Below are 12,356 nucleotides of genomic sequence, written 5' to 3' on the forward strand. Positions count from 1 at the left end.
TGAGCAATGACCATGAGTAGCTTGCATCCCAAAGACGGCCATAAGCTACGCTACATCCCGGAAAAACAAATACTTATGGAGGGGGGCAAAGTGCGCTAAAATGGCCAGATACAAGTAGGTACCTACTCGTATAATGCATCATTTTGAGATCTAACTCATCATTTTAGCTCTATGCCTCAACTGCAATGTCAAAAGTAGATTTACACCTTTATAATAAGGATTAAAATCGTAATTTTGAGTTGACACAGAGCTAAAAAAGCGTAAGAGATCTCAATTTATGTACCTATGCTGTACGCTATACCTACGCCGCAATAGAAGACGTGTACCGTACAAAATGAAATGTTATTTTTTATGCCGAACCGATGCCGTCATCGGTAAATAAAATTGACACTCTGTCAAACGGTCTTGGTGTTGACCCTAAGTTGACCGATAAGTCTTCACTGACATTTAGTTCCGAGTATGCTAACGTGCTGTTCACTGCTGCTATAAGCACTCAGCACCAAAACGACGAAAATCTGTTGCTTCAAAAACAGAATGGCAATCGCAAGTCCAGTGTGTACCTAATTTATAGAGTTCAGTGACGCCAGAGCAGTTGATAGCTAGAGAAGTCGAGTGCAGTCAGTGCAGAGTGAACTAGTCAGTGTATATTTCGCGCTGCTCGACCACACGACGGAATTTTGCCATGCTGCTGCTGAGTGCTCGGAGCTGTTGTAATTACTCGACCGGTCGCGTAACAATGAAGATTGCAGTTTGTTATGCAGTTATGTCAGCCATGTAGACATAATCTGCTCGTGTATGGTCGCCCTTACTCTTGTTCTCACCCCGCGACCTCATTGTTACTGCCGAGCACAAGCTCCCGAAGCTCACATGCTTATTGAATTTGCAAGTGTTTGACTAAATTTTGGTCCGCGAAACAAACAATAACTTTGGTAAAGGAATTTCTGATGTGAGATGCGCCTTGCTTTTAACTTTTAAGGGTTCGATACAATATTTTATAGACCCTTGAATACTTATCTATATTATTTTCACTTCTTTCTACTATTATTATCAGCGATATGAGTATCTGTACCTAACGTTGACGTATTATGTCCCAACGTATCGGGATGAATGGCAACTCTACGCGTAGTAGGTACATAAATTGTAAATCACAGCATAAGGGCCTTTTGCGGTTTGCTATTGTCTTTACCTTGGCTTCTTTTTCTTGTATTGTAAAAGTATAAAGTTCTGCACTCAAAAGGCTTTCTGTTCTTTCAATACAAAGAAACTTAGGTACAATAGGTATGATTTACAAGGAAACCGAATTGGGTAAGAGCACCTTGAGTACCTGTGAGCTAGGGTAAATATTAAGCCACACTAACCGTAACCACAAATAGGTAGGTACATATCCTTTATTCAGGGCGCAAGCATAATCTATAATTATTGTAGTTTCTTTCCTACCCAATGGCTTTACTTGTACGTAAGTCCTACGTGTTTCCTTTAAAACACTTTTGATATTAAAAGTTATAAGCTGCGATTGCAGGTTGACCTGCCATGAAAAGCGCCGCGACTTTGCGTAAATAAAATAAACAAATAATTCTAATACTGTTTCTATTCTATTCTAAATGGTAGGTAAGTGTAATATCTGACAATTTTATTTTATTACGAGTCTACTATATCATGTACTAGAGGAAAAACGGTCAAGTGCGAGTCTGACTCACGCACGAAGGTTCGGATACTTACCATCGTACAAGAAATAACACTTTTTAAATCATTTTTCAAATTGATTGATTGTCGATACTAGAAATTAATTCTAGTATCGACTAATTTGTGGGAATAGTCGATACTAGAATTAATTTCTTAAACTGGACCCTTTCAAGTAAAGATTTTTATATAAATCTGTGAGGATGATACTGCCATTGTCGGAATTAGAATGCCATAAGCCTACGTTGTCGTATTAGTTTACAAATTGCGAAAAACCAAATTAAATTTGAATTTCGCGGGCAGGCCCGTCTCATGCCCCTTAACTTGAAATTACAACAAAGATCAATACGCTAACATTTCGTAGTTAGATTTCACAGAAAGTTTTGCAGTCATGAATGTATAGCTAAGTGTTAAAATTCGCGTGAACGTGAAACAAGGCAAACGAATATTTGCTAGGTAAATTAATTGAACTAGATATTTTTCCCTTTCGAACATGCAGGGATGTGAATGTTCTCGCTCGCGTGCTCTATAGTTAGGGACGACAGCCGTGTGCGCTAGTAATCTATACTAGTAAATAAAATTGAAGTGTCTGTCTATTTGACCGGGCTAATCATCGGAATGGCTAAACCTATTTTGACGGGACTTTCACAGACAAGTAGAGGATTAACCAAAGAGTAACATAGGTTACTTTTTTAACCGACTTTAAAAATGGAGGAATTGTGTTTTTCTACCTATGCACTGATAATTCCGAGATTTCAGAACCGATTTGCGTAATTTTTTTTTAATCGATAGAGGAACTTTGCGACATTGTTACATAAAAAATTTGGATTCCAACTCCTCAATCCTGATGCTGCAGGGGATCTGACCAATCTACGCGGGCGAAGCAGCGGGCATCATCTAGTTTAAAAAAATAAAGCGGGAATGAATAGCTTCCATACCTACCTACAATTATAGTTTTCAAACTTTGTGAGATTTTGTTGCGTAAATATTCACAGGGTGGTTTAAGTAAGATATGTGACGACAAATGAAAAGGCTTCTAAACGTGATTTTTCACATGCTATGTGTGAAATAACTAGTCCATCTCTAGTGTGGAACGCAGAAGAAAATCAAAGGAACGTTTTCTTTTGAAATCCTTTCGGCTTGCATGTGTTCGAATTTTAATAATAGCGTTGAGAGTTTCAAATCGCAATCCGTACAAGCGTTAAAATATCTATAACTAGCTGTCGCCCGCGACTTCATCCGCGTGGATTTATGTTTTTCGATATCCCGTGGGAACTCTTTGGTTTTCCGGAATAAAAAGTAGCCTCCTATGTGCTAATCCAGGATATTATCGATCTCCATTCCGAATTTCAGCCAAATCCGTCCAGTAGTTTTTGCGTGAAGGGGTAACAAACATACACACACACACACACACACACATACAAACTTTCGCCTTTATAATAATAGTGTGAAGAGTGTGATAAGTAGGTATAGGTACTAACTTAATATAATATTTAGGCTATTGGATTGCTGACTATTACATACACAATATGTCAGTAATTAAATTGAATCATCTTTGGTATAACTTATACGGCCTACCTACTACCAGAGTGAACTACTTCAAAGGTCTCAACGCACTTGAGCTGCAACTATAGTTTATATGAATTTGCATGGAGCAACGCGTATTATATCTCATAGTGTAAACGTCAATCGCGGGATATAATTTATAGTTTGGGATTTAATATATATTATATTCAATAGTCCGAAATGAGCATGAATGAATAAATATACTTTGACTGGTTGGTACACCGCAAAATTAAAGTTCTAAATCAAATTCAAAGCCATTTTCTTCAAAATAGGTATGTATATATACAATTTGTACACTTTTTGATTGTCTCGTTTCCTTCAGTCCACCCTTGAAGCAGCGCTAACGTAACTTGTGGAAGGAATAAAACTAAAGTAGATATACTTAGTACTTACCGCCAGCCACCGCCGCCGCCTCCAGCGCCTGTCACCGATGATTCCGCGCTGGTTTCTTTCAACTGGACACTACTTGCGCTTTGTAGGTTTGGCATGTTGACTCTGCAAAATTAAATGACACATCTTTTTTAGGGTTTCGGTTATTTTTTAGGGTTCCGTATGCCAACGGGACCTTATTACTAAGCCTCCGCTGTCCGTCCGTCCGAGTGTCTGTCAGCATAAACGTTAAACAGCGTTAAAACTCGCCTGCGAAATGCTGATAGATATAGCGATAGGAGTAAAATTGTTTCTCTGTCGCTCGGTGTATTTTAACACTAGCTGTGCCCGCGACTTCGTTCGCGTGGAATAGTGACTTTTCGCGCTTTATATAGCCACGGACGCTCAGGCGCGAGGCGCCGTGATTCTTTAAATTGACATAACTTTTTTATTTATGAACCGATTGACATGAAATAAACACTAAATCCTAAGTGAAGCTTACTACAATATATTAGTGAAAACCGTATCTAAATCGATTAAGCCGTTTCTGAGATTAGCGTGCACAAACACACAGACAAACAGACAAACAGACAAACAGACAAACAGACAAACAGACAAACTTGATTTTTCGACCCCGAACCGCGGCGCCACAGATCCGAAACGGGGTTATCGAGGATAATTATTTTTTCTGGTTTCGCCCACGATTATCCTGTATTTTGACAGAACGGAAGTGGTTTTAAAAAATTCAAGATGGCGGCTGTCGTGGCGGCCGTTATGTTAGAGGTACGAAAAAACGCAATATTAAAAGTTAAATATCCCAAAGTTGGCAACATCGGAGCGATTCAGTTTCTATGAAGCGATTATACGTATAAACTTGAGGTATAGATTGAAAGAAAAAAATTACCCCATTTTTCGGGAAATTTCGAGATTTTCGGGAAAATGTAAAAAATCGAAATACGGACTTTTCGCAAAATATCAGTATGAGCGATTATGTGTTTTACTTGTACAAATGACATTTCGGTATGTTTGTTGCCATAGACTGGCAACACTGGAAATTATCAAAGAAAAAGTGATTTTCGACATGGTCTTTTTTAGGGCCGATCGGTTCGCCTGGGTGCGAGCGAGATGAGAGATTGAAACTTCATCGGGAGCGGTATATCCTGTAGTTAATAGGAAAATTATGAAACCATGTAAAATCTTTCTGTGAAACGAGTTGGCGGCCATTTTGTATTTTTTTTAATTTTTCGAAATTTTGATCACGTTTTTGAGCCAGTTGGCAACATTTTGGAAAGTCAATATGTATGAATCGATTGTGTATCTTGGCTGGCAGTATGGAGATATGCAACCGGTGTTGCCACTTTTGGGGAGATTTTCGAGATTTTCAACTAAGAAACTCCTGTAAAATTTTGTATGAAAAATTTTTTTTTCACTGATGGTGTCGTATAGAAAACAAAAACTTAGTAAGCCAAAATTATGGAGACAGCTGATGATTGAGGATTTCGGAGACGGGTGAAGGGTCCGCTTAAGGTATTGAAGATAGGTGGGGGGTGCTCGAGCAAATGTCATTCATGACGTCATCCAATTGCCAAAAAGCTGAAAAAAAATTTAAAATGGCGAAAAAAAGATGGCCGCCATACAAATTTCGCCGGCGTCCAGCTCGGAGGGTATAAAAGATGGAGGTGCGGTTTCTTGGCAAAAGAGGATCAAGATCCAAAGGTCTACTCGATGAATAAAAAAAAAATTCAAAATGGCGGAATTTATTTTCCCATACATTTTGTATGGCGAATATTGAATGTCTCATTCTCCTAGAAAGAGACGGAAAATGATACGATAATGTACGGGAGATGTGTTTGTGTGGGGGAGGCGAGTAGGGAAAAATTATGACATTTCAGAAAAACAAGATGGCGACCGACGTGATTTTTGCAACTCTTTTGTTTTCCAACCGATTTCGTTGAAACTCGCAATCTTTGAAGAAAGTAGTAAACGATTAATAGAAAAAATGGAAAATTTTGGAAAAACAAGATGGCCGCCGTACAAATTTCGTCGGTGTCTATCTCGGAGGATATAAAAGATGGAAGAGTGGTTTCTTGGAAAAAGATGATCAGAGTCCGAAGGTCTACTCGGTAAAACAAACACTGCATGCTCGCGGACCACTTTAGTGGTCCGCGCACCCACGCACCCTACTAAATTATTATCCTAATTTACAAAAAATAATATGGATATCGTTTTCAGGGTTTCCAGGGTGCTGATTTTGATAATGACATTTATTTTCAAATCCAAGATGGAGGACTTACATTTTCTACAAAAAATAGAAATGCCTGTCATTTTATGGGGTTTTTCGGGGTGAATTATCTTAATTAATCAATTTGGTTTTATATAATAAAAGTTAACCTTACCACGTCACGTGAGCTGCTTTAGCAGCTCGCGCACCGAGCAAAAACTAGTTTTATTATATGTATAGATTGTACCTACTATGTTTATATCTATTATGAACTCAGAATTTTTTTCCTCTTCCATTTGATATCCCACTCGAAACAAATGGCAAAAAAACTTTGGAGACCCCACTTTTTTGGATGTTACATCCGTCAGGGAAACTTTTTTCGTATTAAATGTAGCCTATGATACATGGACCATAATAACGAATGGATTGACACCTCATTCATCAAAATCGGCATAGTAATTCAGGCGCTACGGTGGAAATCACCTCAATCTGATACAAACATGCATCTATACATACCTACATCTATGCATACGCATAGACTATAGACTATATATATACGTATGTATGTATGTATGTGCCTAAAACTATTACCTTACTAGCCGATGCCCGCGACTTCGCCCGCCTGAATTTAAGTTTTTTAAAATCCCGTGGGAACTGTTTGATTTTCCGGGATAAAAAGTAGCCTATGTGCTAATCCAGGATATTATCTATCTCCATTCTGAATTTCAGCCAAATCCGTCCAGTGGTTTTTTGCGTGAAGGAGTAACAAACATACACACACACACACACACACACACACACACACACACACACATACAAACTTTCGCCTTTATAATATTAAGTGTAATTATCTTACTTTGAAAATTAAAACAAATTTTAATATTTTTTTGTGATGTAACCATAAATTCTTGGTTTTGGATTTTTTCCTTTACATTATAAATTACTAGCTGATGCCCGCGACTTCGTTCGCGTGGATGTAGTTTTTTAAAAATCCCGTAGGAACTCTTTTATTTTCCGGGATAAAAAGTAGCCTATGTGCTAATCCAGAGTATAATCTATCTCCATTCTAAATTTCAGCCCAATCCGTCCGGTAGTTTTAGCGTGAAGGAGTAACAAACGTACACACACACACACACACACACACACACACACACACAAACACACACACACACACACACACATACAAACTTTCGCCTTTATAATATTAGTGTGATAGGATAAGTATTAAGATTTGAATGTATGTAATACATAGTATATAATGCGTAAGGACATATTCATTGTTAATGAATTCATTCTGAATGTAGCAATTTGCAGTTATAAGTTGCAGTTATTTATATGCCTCGTGTTTCCTGCGATTAGCATAGAAGACTGGACCTTCGAGCTTAATGCAAGCCTTCAAGCGATTGTATGGACACTTTGGGGCATTGTTCATCGGGACAACGCGTCGGTATAACCTGGTGCAGGTAAACAAGGCAACCTTCCACGAATTCGGCGAGAAAGATGGAGGACGCGCCGCCTGCTGATGCCTTGTTATCGACTAATTTGTGAGCTATAATCGATACTAGAGCTAATTTCTTAAACTGGACACTTTCAAGTAAAGATTTTTAGATAAACACGTGGAGATGATACTGCCATTGTCGCAATTAGAATGCCATAAGCCTACTTTGTCGTATTCGTTTACAAATTGCACAAAACCAAATAAAATTTGAATTTCGCGGGCAGACCCGTCGCATCCACCTTAAGGGGCAAGCGACGGGTCTGCCCGCGAAATTCAAATTCAATTTTTATTTTATTCAAATTTTTATTTTATTTAAAAAAAGGGTCCGGTTTAAGAAGTTAGTTGTAGTATCGACTATAACTCACAAACTAGTCGATACTAGAACTAACTTCTTAAACTGGACACTTTCAAGTAAAGATTTTTATATAAACCTGTGAGGATGATACTGCCATTGCCGCTATTAAAGTGCCATAAGCCTACGTTGCCGTATTAGTTAACAAATTGCGAAAAACCAAGTAAAATTTGAATTTCGCGGGCAGGCCCATTTCTTCCCTCTTAAACGACTATAGTTTTTCTAGCTCAAGAGCTCGTTGGAAATATTGTGGAGGTGCTTTTTTAGGATGCTTCTTTGGGTACGGAGTGCGGATACTCGAAGGGTGCAAACGGGACCCTATTACTAAACTTCCACTGTTGGTCCGTCCCTTCGTCCTTCAGTCCGTCCGTGTTTCAGCGGGCTTTCATCTCGTGAAACGTAATAGGTAGAAAGTTAAAACTTTCACAGAATATATTTATATATATTTTTATTGCCGATATAACAAAAAATAGTAAAAATTTCATAATGACCGCCATGAAAATTAAAAGGTGTCATTTCTTGTACGAAAGCAGTCATGTGCGAGTTCAACTCGCACTCGACTGCTTTTTAACCCCCGACCCAAAAAGAGGTGTTATAAGTTTGACGTGTGTGTCTGTGTATCTGTCTGTGGCACCGTAGCGCCTAAACGAAAGAAACGATTTTGATTTAGTTTTTTTTGATTGAAAAGTGGCTTGATCGAGAGTGTTCTTAGCTATATCCAAGAAAATCTGTTCAGCCGTTTGAAGATTATCAGCTCTTTTCTAGTTTTCTTATTAGACCGGGTATTACTATCCGACCAATAGCTACATGTTGGTATCCAGCCAAATTCTAATAAGGCGACGCACTGGCATGGTAGTGGTAGTGCGTAATGTGTATTATAAATATTGCACAAACCATTTCTAAATAAAAGATTAAAAACCGTGAAATAAAAATTGAATTAAAAATTTAAAAACCCCCGACACAAAAAAGTAAAAATATAATAACTAAGTAAGTAAGTAAGTATATATAGACCGTTTAAAATCTAATTAGTAAAGCTTTTATCGAAATACCTACCTACACGTTTCACCAACGGAAATTCGATGATGATGAAGCGCGCTTGCCTATCACACTATCACACTAATATTATAAAGGCGAATGTTTGTGTGTGTGTGTGTGTGTGTTTGTTACTCCTTCACGCAAAAACTACTGGACGGATTTGGCTGAAATTCGGAATGGAGATAGATAATATCCTGGATTAGCACATAGGCTACTTTTTATCCCGGAAAACCAAAGAGTTCTCACGGGATATCGAAAAACATAAATCCACGCGGACGAAGTCGCGGGCGTCAGCTAGTTATACATACCTACACTAGATGTTCATAATATTTTTATCCCAGTCATTGGCAACTGCTGTAGCAGTTTTTTTCAACCGAGCGATGCACGTTGGAGCAGTTGGCAATTCAACTACAGTTGCAATATGGAAATTGAATAGGATAATTGCTATAAGGGTTGCATGCGAAGTAAACAATGGCATCGGAAACGTGGCGGCCCTATAGTAGCCCGCATCGACAAATGACTCATCTCAATCAGTTAATCAATTTAAGTTGCACTTTATTGGGCTTAATAAGCCACAAGTTCCAACCATCGCATCTTACAATTATATTTATACCCATCTACCTATAGCTACCTGCTACATCTACATGTTGTAAAACTTTTGCTATAAAGAGAACTGCATGAGTTCTTTGCCGGCGTTGTTTCCTTGTGGACTAAAATGGGTTTACGTAGGACTAAGTCTAGTCTAGTAGGTATAGTTTTTCGTCGTCCCAATACATAGTCATCTATACTAATCTATACTAATAAATAAAATTGGAGTGTCTGTCTGTAATTTCGAAATAACTACCTCATATAAAGCTCATATGGTTATTTGAACGATACCATAACCGAATCACACTTTTTTAAAATTTTTGTCTGTCTGTCTGTCTGTCTGTCTGTCTGTCTGTTTGAAAAGGCTAATCTTCGAAACGGCTGAACCAATTTTGACGGGACTTTCACAGACAAGTAGAGGATTCATCAGGGTGTAACATAGGCTACTTTTTAACCGACTTTCAAAAAAGGAGTTGTGTTTTTCTACCTATGTATACCGAAATCTCCGAGATTTCTGAACCGATTTGCGTATTTTTTTTTTAATCAATAGAGGAACTTTGCGACATTGCCCTACGTATAAAAATTTGGATTCCAACTCCTCAATCCTGATGCTGCAGGGGACCTGACCACCAAAGTGGATGGGATTTAGAAACTGTCGTCGGTTATAAATTGATATTGAAGCTATCTTTACCAAGTAAAGACTTTGTCGCGCGGTACTGATAGACTACTTTTGTCCTGGGAACTCAAAAGTTCCCACGGGATTTCCAAAAACCTAAATCCACGCGGGCGAAGCTGCGGGCATCAGCTAGTAAATCATAAGTGTCACTAGTTACTAATAGTCTTACCTGAAAAAAATCGTAAGTATTGTATACTGTGGTACCTCTTATCGGGTACAAAATATAATCTACTTGATGATGCGCGCGGAATAGAAGATTTTCTTTTAAATCCCGGCAGGATCTCTTTGATTTTATGGGATTCAAAGTAAACTATGTCCTCCCCCGGGATGCAAGCTATCGCTGTACCAAATTTCGTCAAAATCGGTTTAAGATGGGCCGTGAAAGCTAATAGACAGGCAGACAGACAGGCAGACAGACAGACAGACAGCCAGACAACAAAGTGATTCTATAAGAGCTGGGACACACCAAACGCGTATGCAGCACGTACACGTGACCACGCGCGTAGTGAAGCGCGTGAATCCATAGACATGACAGCACGCATTACGTCTACGCGAACGTTCACGTCACGCAAGCGGTATGCCATATCTCATACAGTTCCATACATTACAACGTCATGGTACGCGCTACGTCTACGCTTACGTGCTGCATACGCGCTTGGTGTGTCCCAGCCTTAAGGGTCCCTTTTTCTCTTTTAAGGTACGGTACCCTTAAAAAGAATAGAATGTACACAACTCACATTTTCTTATTAGCGACTGAAGGCTCGACGATCAAGGATAGTCCACAATAAGAGTAACCTGTAACAAGATCAAGTTCCAAAACTTAAAAAGGACACTTCTTTTTTTAAATTTCCATTAGGTTTCCGTTAGCCCTTGACTGCGAATTGCGATCACACCTGGTGGTAAATGATCATTTAGTTTAAGCTGGGAGCGGGCTAACTTGGGAGAGATGTGGCAGTTTTTTATTAAACCACATCAGTTTTTACACGGAACCGTGTCGGAACGCTTTTGGCGGCCTCCGCTTTGCCAGTAGGTTGGTAACCATCCCACCAGTCCTCTCAAAACACTGCCACAGCTGAGTGTGTTTTTAATCCAATTGCAGCATCAAAGTTCCAGCATACTGAACATCATTATCATCATCGTCGATCTCAGAATGAGAATGTTTATTAGGCCATAGCCGCAGAATAATATAGTACTATACGTACCAAAGTCTACCACGCTAGCCAAGTGCGGATGTAGAGTACGCGACGGGTTGAGATAAAAAGTATCCTACGCCCTTTCCTGGGATGCGAGCAGCTATCTTTGTAAATGAAACCATGGGCCATGAAAAGCTAACTGACAGACAGATACACACACTCTCCCATTTATAATATTAAATACAATGACTTCTATCTATTTAAGTCATTGATTAAGTATGGATATGGATTAGCATAGAAGTATGGATAGGATCGTGCTTAATTCATGAGACCTCTGATCATACCGCGTTGAGAACGCGCAACGGACCTGCTTACCTATTTTTCGGATTTCAGAACACATTGTGTTTTCTTTGCGTCACAAGGTTAGCATTAATATACTTAGCAAAAACGAAATATTACCATGCAGCTTGTCAATAGCTCGATCAGCGGTGGACTGGTCCGGGAAGTCAACAAACGCGTAACCCCCACGCTTCACAGAGATCTCCGCGACGGTCAGATTCTGTTCAGCGAACAGCTGGCGCACAGCCTCCTCGTCAGCTTCGGTCGGCAAATTGCCAATATACAACTTGTTCATCGCCGACACGGTCTTTAGTTGCTCATTCATCCTGCTCGTCTGCTTCCTGAACTATTGAAAATCTGGATTTGGCTGATTTGCACGGAGCACGAAACTAATGGATCGGTTTTCTTTTGTCTATGATGTGTGGTTGAAGTTTGAAGTTCATCTAAATTCAGAACGCGTCAATTTTTATTTTTCTAGTTGGTTTTGACATTTTTTTTCGCTTAATTGAAAAAGATTTTATATCATATCGGCAACTCGGCAAGTAACTATTTTAACAAGTGTAAATTAAAAATTTTCAACACCCCCGACAAATCATTTTCAAATAAATAATTATGTATATCTATCTAGGCAGCGTCCATCTTGACAGCTTGACATTAACTGTCAATTGACACTTGAATATTACGAACCTAAGGGTTATCTAACCTTCTTTTCTACAAGAAAACTAGACAATAGCTTGAACCAATTTTTTTGGATTTTAGCCAAGAACACTCTCGATCAAGCCACCTTTCAAACAAAAAAAAGTAAATTAAAATCGGTTCATTCGTTTAGGCGCTACGATGCCACAGACAGATACACAGATACACAGACACACAGATACACACGTCAAACTTATAACACC

The 12,356-nt window shown here is 38.9% G+C and overlaps 1 protein-coding gene and 1 long non-coding RNA gene across 3 annotated transcripts in view; one reads left to right on the plus strand and one right to left on the minus strand.

Moving 5' to 3' along the window:
* The window catches only part of LOC123880401 (insulin-like growth factor 2 mRNA-binding protein 1), an 81,899-nt gene extending 70,004 nt beyond the window's left edge, over nucleotides 1-11,895 (minus strand). For both annotated transcript variants that reach the window (XM_045928508.1, XM_045928509.1), the window contains exons 1-3: nucleotides 11,578-11,895; nucleotides 10,723-10,780; nucleotides 3,640-3,741 (exon numbers count right to left, since the gene is read on the minus strand). In XM_045928508.1, the coding sequence (XP_045784464.1) occupies nucleotides 3,640-3,741; nucleotides 10,723-10,780; nucleotides 11,578-11,782 (365 nt within the window). In that variant the 5' untranslated portion in view covers nucleotides 11,783-11,895. The remainder of the gene's footprint in view (nucleotides 1-3,639; nucleotides 3,742-10,722; nucleotides 10,781-11,577) is intronic.
* On the plus strand, nucleotides 127-7,864 carry LOC123880413. Its single transcript, XR_006799240.1, has 3 exons — nucleotides 127-238; nucleotides 590-591; nucleotides 7,851-7,864. It is a non-coding gene; the product is annotated as an uncharacterized LOC123880413 (long non-coding RNA).
* Nucleotides 11,896-12,356: the final 461 nt, after the last annotated feature.

This window comes from Maniola jurtina, chromosome Z, assembly GCF_905333055.1.
Source record: "Maniola jurtina chromosome Z, ilManJurt1.1, whole genome shotgun sequence".
NCBI classification, from domain to species: domain Eukaryota; kingdom Metazoa; phylum Arthropoda; class Insecta; order Lepidoptera; family Nymphalidae; genus Maniola; species Maniola jurtina.